At 35.3% G+C, this 20,042-nt stretch overlaps 1 protein-coding gene across 1 annotated transcript in view; it reads right to left on the bottom strand.

Annotated features, from left to right (window-relative positions):
• The window catches only part of Ubr1 (Ubr1 ubiquitin ligase), a 185,222-nt gene that overhangs the window by 44,377 nt on the left and 120,803 nt on the right, over window positions 1-20,042 (bottom strand). Inside the window, exon 9 of the mRNA XM_074185230.1 lies at window positions 1,767-2,121. Coding sequence (XP_074041331.1) covers window positions 1,767-2,121 — 355 coding nt within the window. The remainder of the gene's footprint in view (window positions 1-1,766; window positions 2,122-20,042) is intronic.

Here is a 20,042-nt window from a genome sequence, read left to right as displayed (position 1 = left end):
GTCGCAGGGTCTTTCACTTGTGAAAGACCTCATTGAATCACCATTTTATTGATCTTATATTCATGCTTTCAATTAACTCACTCTTTACTTTTATTTTTCAGTAGATGATTTTATCTTTGTAACTCCGAACAAGGATTTCTGTATTGGTGACTTGTCATAAATGTACTACGGCATGTAAAATGGACAAATAAAGAACTGTATTCTAACTCTATAGGAAAGAAACCTTTTTTTCTTGTTTGCTTAGAAAGCATTAGCTGATGATAAAACTAAAACCTAAAACAATATTGGTGTGATTCAAATCGTTTGAGGTTGAATATTGGAAAAACCAATTTGATGGCATTTAGCTGTGAATTTCTCAATTTGAGTCTGGCAAATGGATCTATCAAGTGTCATACAGACACTGAGTTTTAAGGACTCTGCTTAGATAACAAGTTGATTTACGAAAAACATGTTATAGACCTGAATACGAAATTAGCTTCAGGTTGTTATGCAGTGAGAATAGTCGTAACAGAGCTGAGGCTAACTGGGGCTATCTGTAACTAAAACAGTTTATTATTCACTGTTGGAATCGCATTTGAGGTAAGTCATAACATTCTGGGGAACATGCACTAACACCCTATTACAGAGTACATTATTAGTTCAAAAAGGCGCAGTCAGATACTTGTCCAACGCAAAACCTCGCGATTCTTGTAAAGCTTTATCCATATCCCTAAAAATCTAACTGTAATTGACATTTTTATCATTGAAACGGTTTACATCATCAGGAAGCATTCAGATGAATTCAACACTGCCCCTTCTTACTACCTTACCAGCAGTATTAACAAAATTAAATTACCTTTTCCTTTCCTCGAATGAACATTTCAAAAATAGCTGTAAAAGAACTACCATATAAGCGACCTTAGATAGACAGATAGTTTATTAATCTTTTAGGTGTACATTCATCGTTCATTTAGACCGTACTATAGCTTAGAAGAGTTTTTCACTGATAATTTTGAATAGCATTTTCAAAGTTTTAATGTTACATTCTGACCAGGTATATTTCATTTGTTACTTATTTTTGTGTTTATGTTCTTTCATTTGTATTCAATATCAATAATTTGCTTCATTTGTCCAATATTCAAAAACAAATACCAATATAGAATAATTTTTGTCCATTATTGAGCAAAAGAGCAAATACATAGTTCGATAAGTGCATGGCACTTGTCTCGAGAGAACATCAGGTTAATATAAAATACTATACATACAGGGTGTTTATTGAACATGCGGTAAAAAATAAGGAACTATTCCTTGGACTAAGATATATAGTCTTTTGATGATTTTTGATAGGGCGCTTTGTTTCCAAGATACGAGGCGAAAAAGAATTTTGACAATAACAATTTTGGTAATTTTAAAATCATTAACGTAGCCGAAATAAATGTCTAGCGTACTAGATCCTGGTGTTTTCGAAAGAGTTCGGGAGTTGATGAGGAGAAAATTGGATTCTTGCATCCAAGAAAGGGTCCAAAGACAGACAGACTACCCCAAAAGGTGGTTGTCATTTTCAAATATTTTCTCATATCCCTTGTATTTAGCCATTATTTTGAAAAAAACTCACTTAATGAGTCTCTAGGGAATTTTCATGACACCGAATTACCAAACTGTTCAAAGTAGATAATTACACAACTAAATAAATCCTGTTGTATTGAACTTATTTGATAATGTTTGATAAAAATGGTTTGAACCTGGTTATATATACTTAAAATTATAACAAATAAAAAAAAACTGACCGATGGCGCTTTATCCAAATCACTGAGCTGCTTGAGGACAGTAGTAGGATCTCCATTACAAATAAACTCGTCCAATGTGTTGAGTAAGATATCTTGGGCTAAATCCTCATTGAAATTCCAATTCAAACAACTTTCATTAGGTGAAGGGCTGTAGATTTTGGGCACCCACACTCGCCACAGTACTTCAAAATGAATGGAACTCAGCAAGCCTTTTTCAAATCTTTCTCTCCATTTCTGCACTACGTTTTTAGTGAATTCTCTGACACTGGCTGCATCATCTGTGGATGCCTCGTTGAATAATACCTCATCAGAAGGCATGTCGACATCAGCGGCTTCATCCATGATTTCATAAGACCTGAAATTGGGAGAAAATAAATATTACAGTTCTTGCTCATACAGTGGCCAAAATATAACATTTTCTGACCCAACGATATGAAACATTTCCAATGACATTGAATATGTGCTTCAGATTTGAGACAAAACTTTCAGGCAAGGCACGAATGGAAAGTACAGTACAAAAAAATTGTTTAAAACGTTTTAACAAGTAAGTACGTAATGGGTACTTCATTTGTAACATTCTGAAGTTTAAAATAAATTGTATGGAATACGTAATAGCAATGTCATGCACCTTCCAACAAAATTTTTCAGTTTCAGTAGCAGTAGAGAAATAGGTATCATTGAGAAGTGTAGCGGTCAAATTAGAGAGGAGTAAAAAGATATATAATCAGATTCCCAGAGAAATCGAATAGAGATTTCTTTGGTAAATGTCAAAATCAATTTATGGACGAAATAAAAAAAAATCTCAACAAGATACATTAAAAAAATTTTGAGAATTCGCTGACTCTAAAAAAAAATATAAAAAACCTACCCAAATATTCAAAAACGTAGAATTAATTTTTATATATATTATTCAATAGCTTTAAAGGGTTTGGGATCTTTACAAAGAAATTCCATAAAAATAACAAGTTCTACCAGAATGACTCAAGACCCACCACAACACAGAAATATTGTTACACTGCTTTTCATATCACGATATTGCCACTACTACTACTTAGACAAAAAAACAAAATCTTTCTCAAAACAAGAGGTCTATAGTATTGCAAGTGATGACTGTGATCAACGATTGCCAGACCAATAGAAGATTATATGCCAGAAGTTCAGGAACACAAAAATTCTTTGAAAAACCAGGATCATTTGATCTTTTTCAGGAATGACATGAAATCAATTTTGACTCAACCAAACAGATAGATACAACACCCAAAAATCTACCAAATTATAAAAAAAATAATGTAAAATCATAATGGGAGTTACTAGAAATGGAGGATTTTCATAAATTTCAAATTATATGCAAATTCATTTCTATTATTTTTATACACTGATATAACCCCTTCAGTCAATTCTGAAATATCAAATTTGACAGGGAAATATTTACACTGAAGTTAAAAGATATTGATGCCATTTTCACAATCTGGTAAACACTCTTCGTTAATTGGTATTCAATTATTGTTTGATTTTATGGTGCATGGTACATGTTATGGTATGTTAGTGCCAGAGCAAGGTGTGTGGGTTCAATTACTATTTATACACATTTTATGATCTTTTAATTCCAAATCTAAAAATAGTCTGTATTACAAACAAAAAATTGTAATATATAGGTCGTTTCAAGAAAAAAAGTTCATGTGAACATATATGTCCGGAACTGTTTCGTTTCTTTGAAGTTAAAAAAACGATATTCATAAAATGTCATAAGTATCCTTACTCCGATTTGGTTGAAATTTGCTACAGTTATTTGAAGTAATGAGGCGCTTATCAAGTTTATTTTTCATTTTTTTTTTTAGGTTAAGCGACTAAAAATGCAACTTTTTTGTCGCTTGTGTTTTCTATATATCAAGCTTCGTTTTCAAGAAAAAAAAATTCACTTCAAAAAACTACCCATGGACAACATAAAATAAAAATCAAAAGTAAATAATGAACAATTTCGACCTTAAAGTAAATGAGCAAAATGTCCACCTTCTGATAAAATACACGACTGCAATCGATTGGTCATTGATTGTCTGACACGTTGAAAAATACCTGGAGTATTCCTTATGACATTGCAATTGTCAGGAACCTTCAGATGCCCCATAAATAGAAAAATAGAAGACTGCAAGCTGGCCAATTTTAAGGTCCTGTACGTCTAATCCAGTGATAAAGGTAGGTGATGTCGAGATGCTGACTGAAATGAGCTGGAGCCCCATCGTACATAAACCACATGTTGCCTCTTACAAGTTTTTTTTTACAAATTGATGGTCCTTCATTTTTTATTTTTGGAACAATATCTACCATAAACACAAAGGAAGCATAGAACATACCTAAACAATGAATGCTTTTGTCGTAATGTTCCATTCTACCTTTTGGATACTTTAATTTTCTTTTTATACAGTGAGAGTTTTGAATAATAATAATAATAATAATAATAATATAGAGTAGATGAATTCGAAATTTATCGTAAGAGCTATTTTATATCAGTTGGGTCGGTTAGGATTATGTAAAAGAGAAAATAAGAAAAAATAAGTAATAAGTAATACAGGAATGTGCATCAGTTGAAAATATAATTCAGTGTATTGTTTTCGAGAATATAACTTTTAATATTTCGTTTGTAATTCGCCATTTTTGTTATATTAAGTATGACTCTTTCTGAATTTGGGTATTCTGATAGATATATTTACAACAGATCTTGTATATTTTCCGGCACTTCTTCTTACAAAATTGGTAAATAATTTCGCAAAAAGTTCGTGAAGGATTCACCTGTTAAACTTGCTGGTAGAAAAAATGGGCCAATTAGGTAGTGACCGATCATTCATACCCAAACGTTCAGCGTGAATTGTGGCTGAAAATGAATTTCTCTAATAATGTGGGGATTTTCGTCTGCCCAAAAATGGTCATTGTGAAAGTTCATAATAGCATCTTGTGAAAAATTTGCTTCGTCCGTAAATGAAATATTTGGTAAAAAATTATTTTGTGCCATCGCATGAATCAACCACCTGCAAAACAATAATCTTGGGTAAAACTCCCGAGGCAGTAGAGCTTGAACCCACTGTATGTGATATGAGTATAGGTTTATTTTTAGAACTGTCCATACGGTTTTTGGAATGACTTCCTGGTACTATTTGATCTTCTATCTCATTAAGTATAGCTTCTTCTACTTCAGGTGTTGTTACAGTTTCTGGTCTTCCACCACCTGCATTTATATTAAAACTCCCAGTTTCGCATAATCTTGCATGTAGCGTTCTGAATTTAGCACATGAAATTACTCTGTTAAGATATCTGTTCTGGTAAATTCTCCGTGCTTCTTCCGCATTTCCATTTGCTAATCCATAAATGAAGTACATGTCTGTCATTTTAGCGTTAGTAAAATTATTCATGATGCAATCACTGCTAATTGACAACTCTTGACTTTCACTGATATGACAACACTATCACTGTCAGCTGGTCTCCAAAGCATGTGTTCATGATATGCAAAGTGGCTTCAAATTTTTTTCTCGAAAAGAAAGATAGATGAAAGAAAAGTGACGAAAAAGTTGTTTTTTTTAGTTGATTAATCTAAAAAAATTAAAAAGTACAAGTCAGTGGAGGTACATTTTTTCCCAATATTGTTGGCTGTAGTGCTCACTGAGACTCCACTGTTAGGGCTAAATAAGCGCCTCATTACTTCAAATAACTGTTATAAATTTCAACCAAACCGGTTTAAGGATATTCATGATGTTTTATAAATACCGTTTTTTTCTTAAACTTCAACGCCCTGTATCTCAGAAACGAAGCAACTCCGGACATATAAGAACTTTTTTCTCAATACGACCTAACGAATCACCATCTGAAGTTTCGTACCCTAGTTAGGAATCACCCAGTATATCAGTGTGAAAGCAGTCACGAGTTCTAGCCATGGATTTGTCGAAGCGACGCGCGAAATCCGACAATCAGCAGCTCTCAAAATTGGGACCAATTCGTGGCCACTCATGAATTTATTCAACGACATGAAATTTACGCGATTGCAAGCAATTATTACAATAACTCCGTCATCTTAAAAAGTGTCGATAATATCCATTAGAATTTGTCAAGAGAAAATCAACCCCCGAACCGAATATACACATTTTCAGAGAATATCCGTAATTTACCGAATTCTTTCGTGGATGAGGATTTTTTTAATGTAATCATTTTAGCATACAGAACAAGACCCATATGTTGAGATATTTTGTAGAGCACAAAATCATCCTCCACCCTGTGAATTCTAATTTTAAAAGAAAAATCTAAAACTTATTCAAATATTTCGTGGATGGGGAATTTTTTCTTTGAATATATCCATTTAAGAATACAGAAAAAGACCTATATGTTGAAATATTCTGTCGGGCAGAAAATCAACCCCCACCCAGTGAATTCAATTTTTTTAAGAAAAATTCATAATTTCTTCAAATATTCCGTGGATGTGGATTTTTTCTTCGATTATATTCATTTTAGCATAAAGAACAAGACTCATATGTCGAAATATTTTGTCGGACAGAAAATCAACCCCCACACCCCCATGTAAAATGTGATTTTCTAAAAAATTCATAGTTTCTTCAAATATTCCGTGGATGGGGATTGTTTTCTTCAAATGTATTCATTTTAACATTCAGATCAAGATCCATATGTCAAAATATTTTGTCGTAATTTCTAATTTTCTAAGAAAAACTAATAATTTTTTAAATATTTCGTGGATAGCAAATTTTTTCTTTAAATGTATTCATTTTAGCATACAAAACAAGACCCATATGTCCAAATATTTTGTCGGGCAGAAAATCAACCCCCTCCTTCAAATTTTTCGTGGATGAGGATATATGTAGAAATATTTTGTCTGGCAAAAAATTATCCCTCTTCCCGTATAAACTAATTTTCAAAAGATTGTCCATAATTCTTTCAAATCTTTCGTGGATGGATCTTTCGTGGATGGATCTTTCTATGAATGCGTTATTTTAGTGTACTGAACATAACCGATGAGTCGGAATATTCTGCGGTAGAAAATCAACCCCCACCGCGTATATAAATAAATTTTCAACTTTGTAATATTCTCTTTGGACATGAATTAAACTTTAACTCTTTTCGTCACCATGCACCTTGCGGAAGAGTGAAAGGCGCGTTTTTTTGTTGGAGGTCCGCAATAGGCCTAATTCACAATAAAACAATCCAATAAATAACTAAAATAAAATATCAAAAACTCAATTTCACTTGATAAATTAATAAAATCGATAAATAATATCATGCATATAAATTCTGTAAGATGAAGTGTATAACATAAAATAAATGAATTAAAATAATAGAGTTTCATTCTATTTCAGTAAATGAATTTGAATTCTGAATAAGTAAAATAAGAAGTCAAAAATAAAAATTCAACGCAAATGAATAAATGAATAAAATTGAAAAATAATATCACGCAGATGATATATATGTATAAAATAAGTTAATGGCGTATTATATGATATAAAAACCAAAGAAAACGGCACCCCTGAAGGATCATCTCTGGGTAAGTTAAGGATAATCTGGTTCAGCACGCTTCCAGAAAAAACATAAACACCATACACAGTCAGCTACAAGCACTCAAAGCCCTCAAAATATGGTCCCAACAATCAGGTTTTCAGTTTTTCACAACAAAAACAAAATGCATTCTCTTCTTGAAGAAAAGAAAAGTTACATTCCAGAACTCAAATTGAATGGCAAAACGTTAGAACCAGTAGAAGAAATTAAGTTTTTAGGTGTAATACTTGTTAAAAAAATGAAGTGGAACTTTCGCATAAAAATATTTAAAAAACCTGGACTGAATCTCATAAAATTTCGTGGTGAGTAGACTGTACCACTTTGTTGCGTGTATACCTTAATACTTGATACGATCTAGATTTGTAAACATTCATAAAGTGCTTCCTAAGAATATACAAATTTCTCCACCGTGAACAATACCACTACCACTAAATAACACCTATCTTTTGGAATATCCCAAAAATGAAACTCCTACAAATCTTATACAACAAGCCTTCGCCCTCTAAATCCTTCACTATTTGGAAAATTTTAAATTGCAATAATTTTAGTTTATTCATTACGCTATTGAACAATTTGTTGCTTGCTTAAATTTAAAATTTTGGAGACACACACGGTAGACGGGGGAATAATTGTTTGAAAATATTCTTCATATGTGGGAGAGATAGAAACATATGGAAAATATAGAAATATATTGAAATATATTGAAAATTTTAGGCTTCTATTCCCATCCATCATCGACTTTCCAAGTGTGTCTGAGGTATTTACCGAAATATTTAATTCAAACGAGGAGAAGAAAACTTTCAAAATCGTGACTAAGCAACCTGAAATTATTGCAAGCCTAAAGTTGTCTACATAGAGAGGCTGAGTCCTTACATGGGTCGTGATGCCCCTCGTGGAATGTTGTTCGGAGAACAACCTCAGGGAAGGGGTAGTGTTGTAAATTATGCCCTACAGAAAATAACGCTGGCCGCCACTGGTAGTCATAAACCAATTGTGACGTAGCTAAGAGCTCGCAAATGTTCAATGTTCGCCGCCGTTCCAGGCGCGGCCTTGCTTCGAGAATAATGCTACCGGCTTTGATGGAATTTCGAAGAACATTCTGGCGCCTTCTATTACCAAATATAAGCGCCATCCACTCGACACAGTCATGGGGAAGTTACAGTGCGGTACGCGAAGCGATCTAGTAAGGCGATAGACATTCAAATAATAGTGGAAGTTTTAGTTGAAGTGTTTGTTGTATTTAAAGTGAAATAAAGTTAAGTTTGATTATTGTTCAGTGTAGTCAATTATTGGTCAACCCACGGGGAAAGACGTAACAATAGGATCATCCCTGGCTAGGAAAGGCATAGAATCGACCATAAGTGGCTAAATCTATGCCATGCTGGTAAACGGAACTCCAACTTCGAGACTCTTCAAGGCGCCGCCATTAGGTTCAGGGTTACCAGAGGCTGCCCTCAAGGTGGGGTACTATCTCCCCTTCTGTGGTCGCTCCTGATGAATAGTCTGCTTGATGCCCTCGACATAAAACAAGTAGATTTGCAAGCTTATGCAGATGACCTTGTCATCTTGGCAAGGTCCACGTCGGGAAGGGTAGCTTGTAATATCCTCCAAAGCACGATGGACGTTGTTCACAGCTGGTGCCTGAGGGAGCAGATGTCTGTCAACCCCAGCAAAACTGTGATAATCTCCATCATCAGGAGAAGAAAATTGGATGATTTAACGTCATTTTCCCTCAATGGTCGGGTTTTTTTCAATTTGGAGCGGAGGTGAAATATCTTGGCATTGTCCTTGATTAAAAACTCACCTGGAACGCTCACTTGAAAAAAGTTTCACAAAAAGCCAGACTGTCCCTATGAACATGTGAAAGGATTTGTGGTGAAACTTGGGGTTAAGGTCCCAAACAAATCTACTGGATTTATGTGATGATTGTCAGACCAATAATCATTTATGGAGAAAATTGGACGATTTAACGCCACTTTCCCTAAATGGTGAGGTCATTCCATTTGGAGCGGAGGTGAAATATCTTGACATTGTCCTTCAGGTTCTGGTGCAGTTGTTTTCTGTCACAGACTCAGGACAGAAATATCAACCTGCGTAGGATTCTATGCGACTGTATTTCAAGAGAAAATTTATGCTATTGAATTGTGTGCGGAAAGATTGGAAGAAACCAACCCCATAAACAAGTCAATAAAAATATCCTCGGACAGTCAAGCGGCGTTGGAAGCTCTTGGCTTCTACCAAGCAACGTCTAAATTGGTTTCAAATTACCAAAAACGACTCTCCTTGATAGGAAGACTTAACAGATTGTCTCTGGTCTGGATTCCTGGCCATACTGTCCTGGAAGACAATGAGGCTGCTGACTCCTTTGGATTGAAACCTATTAGAAAACAACTACTCCCCTAGCTAATATCACGAAGGGCGTTGGGTTATATAACCTACAATGTAGGTAATTTGAGACTGGCCAGAACGAATTATTTTTTTGGAAAAATTGATTTACAGCCAGTCTCCAAGTATGCCCACTCAATTTATGAAGTTTTCTTCCTTATACTAGAAATTGGGCAAATTTCGGAAATGCGGTAGGTTTCCTCATTCGCTCCAGCCCAGTTCGAAAGAATTCGATTTTCAATTATCAGAAGTCATCGACTTTATGTTGATGTTGGACACTACCTTGCACTGACGAGTGGCCAAACAGCCCGAAACTGTAAGTGTATACCAATAATTAAAAATCGACTGCAGCAGTTGTATTGCCAACAGCATATGCAGGAATAACTTCAGTGAAGAATCCTGCACTGACACCTGTCGGATATAATCCAACGCCCTTAGTGGTATTAGCCAGGGGAGTAGTTGTTTTCTGATAGGTGTCAGTCTATTAACCTACAGTGTAGGTAATTAAAGACTGGCCTGAACAAATTGTTCTTTTAGATAATTCGATTTGAAGCCAGTCTCCAAGTATGCCCAGTCAATTTGTGATTTATTGTATTAGTTTGAAAATGTCCATATAGGACGAAACTGCAGTATCGATAGTTACAAATAAAAGTGATAAAATCCTTAGAAAGTTTCATTTCTCATTTTTCATGATGATGTCCTACCACATAGTAATTCAATCAATTTATAATTTCTTTTGATTCCAACTTATAAAATTTTTCATCACAGACTTTTATCCATAGACTTTTTGAAGTGTGTTTGAGCCACATTAATATCTTATTTAATTATTGACCTTTATTTTAATGTTTCTGATTGTTTTTAGTTTTTAAGCCTGTTTTGTCAACATATAAAATTTTTTATCACAGACTTTTACCATAAACTTTTTGAAGTGTGCTCGAGCCATATTAATATCTTGTTTTAAATTCTTGACCTTTATGTTAATGTTTCAGATTGTTTCAGTTCTTAAGCCTGCTTTGTCAACAAAACTTAAACTTTTATGACAATAAAGCATTTCTGATTCTGATTCTGTATTAATTGTAAGTACCTTTGGTACGCTGAAATAAACACATTCATAGATGGTTTTTCTCTGTATATTCTGAAATTTGTTTTCTTTGCCCTTCAGGTACAGCTTAGTAATTATGATGGAATTTGTTTGATTCTCTGGCAAAATGAAATCGCCTATTAATTTCAAGTGGAATATATCACGACGTAATATTTCTTTAAATAAAGTTTGTGGCAATACATGTCATAATATTTTTGAACATAAAGTTTGTGAAGATCAAATCGTAAGGTGTAGTTTATGAAATTACTATGGATCTTTATCAAATAACGGCCGAATCAATCAGAAAAAAAATGTCACAATTAGTATTATGGGAGTTTGTTTGAGACATGGAACTCTTTCCATCCCGCTACGAAAGTATTTTTCAGTAATTTCCCCAATAAGTTTTATGCTTGACAGATTTATGTGTTCAACTATGTTTAGAAGTTACTTTTGTTCCTGTTTGAGTATTACCCGTCATTGTATCCTTTACTAAAAATGTTTGAGTTTCTACTGAACCGAAGGGAAATATTCATTTTAATGAACTTTATAATAAAAACAGTTATTTTATACTGAGTATTTATTTACCTACCTCTTTTGAATTTACCCAGTTCATTATCTACTTCAGTGATGGTTGCAAAAATGTTTGACAAGAGTACCTAATTAAGTTGTAAGTTATTCAGCATTTTCCTAGGTTAATTTTTTTTGATCAACTTATTCTCACGAGTGTGATGTTATCCACATCCACTGAGAAATAAATATTGAACTATTATTTTTTCTGGGAAAGAAAGTTTTTTTCATTTAACGACTTTGTTCACCTACCATTATTTACTAAGATACGCTCATTGACCCACTTAGTGAAAAAAAAAAGAACCGTCAAAGCTTTCAAACCGTCTGAAGGGATGAAAAAAGGGTGGAAATATTTCAAAAATTCGTACGATTAAAAATCGTATCATCGAAAATAGAATGTGTACACCTAGAAGACTGACATAAAAAAACTTCACATCAGAGTTTTCCAGCCCGTCTAAGGGGGTGGAAATGAAGTAAAAACTTTTTGAAAATTGTATCATAGAAAATTGAAGGTGTACTTGCACCTACAAAATTGGGATGAGTAATTTCTGATGACTGATTGAATAAAAAAAACTTCACGTCATAGTTTTCCAGGTCGTCTGCTGGGGTGGAAATGGGGTGGATACTTTTAAATAATCGTATCATCAAAAATAGAATGTGTACGCCTACAAGATTGGAATATGTTATTCCTGATGACCGATTCGACAAGAAAAATTTCACGTCATAGTTTTCCAGGCCTTCTGAAGGGGTGGAAATGAGGTGAAAACTCATCATCATTGCAAAACTATGACGTGAAGTTTTTTTTGTCGAATTGGCCATTCGTAATAACATATATCAGTCTTGTAGGCCTACACATTCTATTATCGATGATACGATTTTTTAAAAGTATCTACTTCATTTTCACATCCTCAGACGACCTAGAAAATTGAGGTGAAATTTTTATCGTCGGCGATAAATAATTAGAGTTGATATATTTGGATCAAATGATTGCAATCAGTCATGTTGTTTAATTTTCGAGTACTTCAATCAAGTGACTTAATTTTAAATCTTGTTAAATCGTATTAACTGGTTTTTAAATACTTAAATCAATGTGATATAATCTGAAATCCTTAAAATCATGTTGATTGGGATTTGAGTATTTCAAATCATTTTCAAATATCTTCAATCCCTTCAGTCACAACCTCAATCTTTGATTACTTTAATTTTTTCAAATCTTGTACAGATTTCTCCTACACGTTTTTCCCTCACTTCAGACTAGATCACAAATAGTTCATTGCAATATTTTGATCAGTTCATTTTTGACAATACATAATTGAGTGCCGCAAGGTAGCATCCTTAGGATCACTTTATTTATCTATTTAAATGACCTGCCCAAAACTAAAAACACATTAACAACCTTGTTAGCTAATGATGCTCCCTTAACAAACAGAATCTTGAATAATTCTGTAGTAATTTCGATTATAAATCAAGATACAACGTGGTTCGTGGCAAACTAATTAAGTTAAACTCAAATAAAGCTCAGAAACTTGCCTTCAATATGTGACGAACCACTCATCAGAATATTTTTTATATCATTTTGAAACCAAATATTTGTGTTACTCTTATATTTATTTAGATTTAGGATAAGTTGCAGTTAATAACTTATCAAAATACTATATATCATGTAATATTGATTAATAAAGTACATACATAGATAGATAACAGAGAATCCTTCATGCAGACAGATTTAAAAAACTGAGAAAACTACTTAGGATCATCAATGCTGATATTTTCTAACATTCCTTTGAATTAAGTTTAGGGGAAAGTGTTGTGATGTAAACTGAAATTTGTTATTTCTGAAATATGTTTTTTGCATCCATGGAATGTTGTTGATTCTGTTATAGTTGATGTTGTTTTATCCTTTCTGAAATATAAAAGTATATTTTCTTGACTTTATTCTTGGGCTTGGCTTCTTGTAAATTAAAACAAGATGATTTGAACCTCTCTAGTCAAAATAAACTGTTTATGAAAAATTGAGTATTTACCATGTATTAATCTGTAGTCCAGAGTTCTGCAATAAGAGATATATTTCAAGGAAACAAATGAACTATAAATAGGAGAAAGTATAAATGAATACTTTCACTATGTTTTTCTGTTGAATACAATTAGATCCATAAGACTTACCTACCTTCAATCGGCCAAAATTAGAATGGATGATATACTTATCACAAAGAAAACACAGAATTTAATTTTTTCATACTCAGTTGGCAAGGACAAGGTTACCTAAATTTGCCATCTCAGAATATTTTCTAATTAAAAAAGTATTTATGCTACACCGAATTGCCAAGAAGTTTACCGTAAAATTAGAACTCAAAAGAATACCGAAAAAGCTTGTAATTTTTTTTCTCCCACACTCCAGATAACTTTCGTAATTAAAAAATGTCCTGGTATTTTGCCAAACACATAATAAATTACGATCAATTAATATCGTGAACTTGAATTTTTATACTATTCAAAATTACTACTTTTATCAACTCACTTTCAATTTCAAAGTGGAAAAATTTCTTGATCTACTTCACAAGTTCACAAACAATAAACAGCATTTATTTTTATATAAATTTTTGTCACTGTTGTCTGCCGTCACCGTCACTGTCAAAATTGTCAAAAAGCAAAACAGCTGTGCAGGCTCAGGGTTATTATATTGGAGGGAATGCAAAATGTCAAAGATTCTGTAGACACGTTTATGATGTCATTGTAGGAAAAATTGCGCTAACTTTTAACTTGTTTGGTATATTTTGAAAATTTATTTCCTATTTGATTCATTTATAACCCTGCAGGTGTTCAAAATAAAGATGAAAAAACTAGGTTAGAAGCAAAAGCTTGAAGTCATTTTTAAAAAATATCAAAACTTCTCCATAATTCAATGAAATTTGCTACACTTACAACTTTTCAATAAAATATGATTGGTCTGGTGATTGGTTTAGTGAAAAAAGTTAATTGAACTAGGTTGAAAATATTTCGAAAGTTATCTTAATGAAATATTGACTTTTTGTATATCTATAATGATAATGATGAATTTCACTAGTTCGGACTTCCATTGTCTAATATATAAAATGATTTGAAATTCCTGAGACACCTAAAAGAAAATAATTAAAAAATGAATAGCTAAAAATAAAAATTATAAAATTATATTAAGCAAAAACCTGAAATGAAATAACAGTGAAATAAAATACAAGTAAAAATAGAACAATTATGAGATTTCAAGCCACGTTCGTTCACGACGTTTCGATTGTTGGTATCTACAATCGTCTTCGGGTGATGACTGGACTGATTCCTCTGAGAGATGACTCTTTATGGGTTGTTCGAGTACTTTCACTTATCCACGCTTTCCATTTTCCGCTTCACTGGTTTAGTGGGAGACGACCGTTTGGCGGGAGTTGGCCATTTTTCGCTTGATGATGGGTTTCCATTGCGTATCTCTAGGCTAGCTTGGATGAATACATTGTTGGACAATATGTATGCGGCTTCCTTGAATTTTCTCCTAAACCAATGTTCCTCTCTGTGTATGATCTCAGCTTGGGACCACTCGATGTTGTGTTGATGGATCCAAAACATGGTCTACTATTCCCGATTTGCTGGTTTCCCCTCGCTGTGTGTATTTCTTGTGCTCGGCAATGCGAACATTGAATGGCCTCTTAGTTTCACCAATATAGGATTTTCTGCACTCACAGGGTATCCGGTAAATGCAATCCTTGGAATCGCAGTCCGCGTTTGGTGGCCTGGTTTTCGTGAGGCTGCTATGGATAGTGTTACCGGATCTGAAGCAGGTTCTAATGTTGTACTTGGAACCAATTCTTCTTATCCTCTCCGATAATCCTCTGATGTAGGGAAGTGCAAGCACTTGTTGTGACGGGTTCTCTTCCTTGCGAGGCTCCTGCTGTCTTTTAGCCAAAATCTTTTCTACCATCGCTTTGGAGTAGCCATTCCGTTGAAGATCATTTTTGATGATGTCTAGTTTGGCTACTTCAAAGCGATGGTAGAAAAGACTTCGGCTAAAAGACAGCAGGAGCCTCGCAAGGAAGAGAACCCGTCACAACCAGTGCCAACTCCCGCCAAACGGTTATCTCCCACTAAACCAGTGAAGCGGAAAATGGAAAGCGTGGATAAGTGGAAGTACTCGAACGACCCATAAATAGTCATCTCTTGGAGGAATCAGTCCAATCATCACCCGAAGACGATTGTAGATACCAACAATCGAAACGTCGTGAACTAACGTGGCTTGGAATTTCTTAACTTTGTATTTTTATTTTCTTTTTTCATTTCTTTATTTTTATTTAATTTTTGTTCAATTGTTCTATTGTATTATTTACTTGTATTTAATTTCACTGTTATTCCATTTCACGTTTTTGCTTGATATAATTTTAATTTTCAGCTTTTCATTTTTAAATTCGTCTCTTCTAGGTGTCTCAGGGATTTCAAATCATTTTATATATTAGACAATGGAAGTCCGAACTAGTGAAATTTTCACTGATGTTTTGCCACTGATGTTTTCATTATTATTATTTTTATTGATGAAATATTATATTTCAATATTTAGTATCCCATTCCCGATGAAGACAAATTGAAAAACACAAAAATCATAAAAATTGGTCCAGCCGTTTTTGAGCTTTTTTATTCTAATTATTATTATTTTTTCATCGATAAGATATCATATTTCAATACTTATTGTCCTATTCCCGAAGCAGACAAATCCAAAAACACAAAAATCAAAAAAATTGGTCCAGCCGTTCTTGAGTTCTTTTATTATTATTATTATCATTTTTTTATTGATAAAATATCATATTTCGAAACTAATTATCCTTTCACGGACGAAGACAAATCCAAAAACACAAAAATCATAGAAATTGATCCAGCCGTTCCTGAATCCTTTTTTTCCGAGGATGCCATCGGCATCGACTACATTGGTCATTAGCCTCGTGTCCTGGGTAGGCAATGTTAATAACTCCTCAAGCCACCTAGGGAGTATCATGGCTATTCGCAGTCTTTCAGTCATGTAACGTTATAGAATCATCCCAACTTCAACTAGATGAAATCTCTCGAGAAAAATATCTGGTCGAGGTTGGGATCGAACTCAGGACCTTCTGGTCGTGAGGTGGGCGCACTACCACTGCGCCAATTCTTTTATTACCATCACTATTATTATTATTGATGAAATATCATATATTGATACTATTAGTCTATTTCCGACAAGGACAAATTATTTGTTTTAACCGAAGTATGCGCTGGTCGGGCCCTATTCTCCGAAGCCCCGATACATTCGGGAGGGCGCGTAAGCATTATCAAACAACGATCACTCCCCACGCCGTGGGGTAAGTGATCATTGGGTCCGAGAATAATGTACCCTGAGCAAGCGCAGCGAGCTAAGAATGACAGCCGTCTGCATCTGTCCGGCTAAGATTTCTGCCTTAGTGCGGCAGGCCGGTATGTTTTTAAGATTCGAGAGTTCTCTACTCTCGGGCATCATTCCACCAAGGACTCCAATAATCAGAACAACTATCTTGACAGAGTGGTATGGATAGAGTCTGCGGAGTTCGAAGAGAAAATCTTGATATTTTATCCGTTTTTTCCTCCTCTTTTCGGACAATATTCGTCTCGCCAGGAGCTGAAAACTCCACGACAAATATCGTCTTGCTCTGGTGGTCAAGAAGGTGGTCGAGAGTGGTTATTCCACCAAGGACTCCAATAATCAGAACAACCATCCTGACAGAGTGGTCTGGGTAGTCTGCGGAGTTCGAAGAGAAAATCTCGTTCTTTTATCCGTTTTTTCCTCCTCTTTTCGGACGATATTTGTCTTGCCAGGAGCTGAAAACTCCAGCGACACGACAAATATCGTCTTGCTCTGGTGGTCAAGAAGAACTAGATCAGGTTTATAAGCTTGTATGAGCCTGAGGGTGGAGAACGAATAGTTCTCGTTCCCTACAACGGACTCCATATCCCCCGAAGCGTAGGGAAACACCGGTGTCTCGTCAATATCGTGAGCGTGCCGTAGATGGTAATATAGCACTCTTAGGGTCGCGTTATGTCGATGGATATAGGCCGAGACCGCATATGCTGCACCTTGTGTCAAGAACCTCTATACCCATCACGCGACAGCGGTAGACTAAGGTGTTGAAGACACCATTCTGGCAAGCCATGATGAACCCCTCAGTTTCCGACCGCTGCCCACTCGACCTGAGGAAAGCGAAAGTCAGGCGCTTTGATAAGTCAAGGTCTCCAATGTTATTAAGAAAACTCCATGCATTGGCTTATCCTTGTGTTTCCGAAGAAGTGAGGTGATCTGCGGCTTTTATATAAGCTTTTTGCTGAACGGGTTCCAACTCGGTGACAGAGTTGTGGTCACCTCTTTCAGTGTCGAAAACTAAACTGAGTTCATCAGCTGCTCAGGCAGCTGCCAGAGCAGCTGATGATCTCGGTTTAGTTCATGTCATGTCATGTAGACACTCCAAACTCAAAAGTCCACGGCCTCCTTGTTGTCGGGGGAAGTACAACCGTTGGACGGACGATTTGGAATGCAAACTATTATAGAGATGCATCATTTTTCGGGTCTTTACATCGAGTTGATACAGATCCTCCCGTGTCCACTTCACTACTCCAAACGAGTATAGTAAGATTGGAACGGCAAGCATATTTGTTACAGCAACTTTGTTCTTCCCCGAAGCTCCGATGACCAAATCTGTCGAAGTTTGTGCTTGCCGTGGAGAGAGTTCTTCACTGCTATTACCTTTTGTGAGTGGTGTGTTCCACCCCGAGGTATGTAAACGTTTCTTCGGCATCCAAGTGGTGTAGGATGCTTCCATCTACGAGCTACAGATCCTTTCCGTAGTCCCCGCATCGTCCTCTTTTGAGATGGACCATTGCACATTTGTCTATCCCGAATTTCATACCGATATCATGCGTGTACTCTTCCACTAGCCTCAAGGACTGATGGAGATCCTTCTCTCCAGAGGCATACAGTTCAAGATCATCCATATAAAACAGATGGGTGACCTTGTGCCCCGGTTTCGGGGGTGCCACAGTTATACCCTCGAGTATTTCTGAGCGCAACGGATAATGTCAATAGTGAGATGCAGAAGAGAAGGGGACTGAGGGAATCGCCCTGAAATACTCCCCATCTGAAAGTGACCCACCCTGATTGGACTCTGGCTTGACCAGATGTTATGGTGAAGCGAGTTCGCCAAAGTCGTATCAGTTGTTCAATGCATCTCACTATTTTGTCGTGTACCGCAAGGCATCTGAGCAAATGCAAGATGAGCTCATGCGATATTGTATCAAATGCCTTACGGTAATCGATCCAGGCCATAGAGAGGTTACGCTTATGTTGTATCGAGTCCTGCGTTACACATCTATCGATGACCATGTTCTCGTTGCATCCAGCGACTCCTCTCTTCGACCGTCTATGCTCATATATCTGTTCAAACACTCAGTCAACTGCGGTGAGTATTCATGTGTTTAAGATGCTTGTAAACAACTTATAACACAAATTCAAGCATGTTATCGGTCTGTAATTCTTAGAAATTGACAAATCTCCGCTTTTGGAGATGAGAACAGTCCGCCCCTCGACAAACCAATCCGGAATCGGCTGTTCTCCGTCCAGCCATGAGTTGAAAACTCTAGTCAGATGACGGTGGGTTCTTGTTAATTTTTTCCACCAATAAGTGTTTAGCCCATCTGGCCCTGGAGCAGCAAAGTTCTTGGAACCCACAAGGGCTTTATGAACGTCATCCGGGGTTATCGGGTTGCGCAGTTCATTGAGCTCAGGCTGTCGAACCCTGAGCTCAATTATTATTATTATTCTTTTTTTCATATTTACTCACCTTCTAAACCTTTCCTGGACTTTCACAAATAATTCAAAACCAAAAGGAGTACATCAATCAGATTATATCTACAGCACATAAGTTGAGGGGTGTTGGAATGGATGTGAATGATAAGTGGATGGGTACTCTCTTACTGAACTATAATTCCAACATAGTAAACAATATAAATTCTCAGAAATGACTGTGAAGTTTTTGCCTCAATCTGCATCTTTCAGTGGCGTACGGAAATTATACTAAACAGATGAGAAAAAATAATTATAAAATATATAGAACCTGATAACGGTGTTTTCGTTTTAATGCAATAATATTTCTGAGAATTTAGGCATACAACTATGGAATTTTAGTATACCCGTATTAACAAATGAATTTAGACTAGACTATCGAAATTACCGGCATACAGTTTATCTCAGATGCAATCAAAACCAAGATTTTGCAGGATGTAAATAAAAACACCAAAGAATGGAGACAGTCTGAATGGAGGTTATAATGTTCCTGATTTATGCGTAAATATTATCGATAAATGCACTTCTTAGAGACCAAGACAATAATTTATTGACCATTGCTACAAGAACAGGAAAGTATGTTCAAACTAGATAGAACGCATGGATACCCAAGTATGACTACAGCAATTTCCATTCAAACTTCAAAACTGATCTACGAAATTTGACATAGGACGAATGAGTAATACATGAAGTGAGAGTTTATATGAATTGAGAAGTGGTTATACCGATGTTGTGAATTTTCCGAAGAAATTACCTAGTGGTAATACTCTTGAATTGATACAGTTGGACTTTTGTGGACGAAAGCAAGTTCGGTCTATAGGTAATTTCATTTATATGTTGA

The sequence above is a fragment of the Leptinotarsa decemlineata genome, unplaced genomic scaffold, assembly GCF_025532065.1.
Source record: "Leptinotarsa decemlineata unplaced genomic scaffold, Ldec_3_MD MMD2_tig00026369_RagTag_RagTag, whole genome shotgun sequence".
In the NCBI taxonomy this organism is placed as follows: Eukaryota; Metazoa; Arthropoda; class Insecta; order Coleoptera; family Chrysomelidae; genus Leptinotarsa; species Leptinotarsa decemlineata.
Note: the sequence above shows the minus strand (reverse complement) of the source record. Positions and strands in the feature narration are given on the sequence as shown.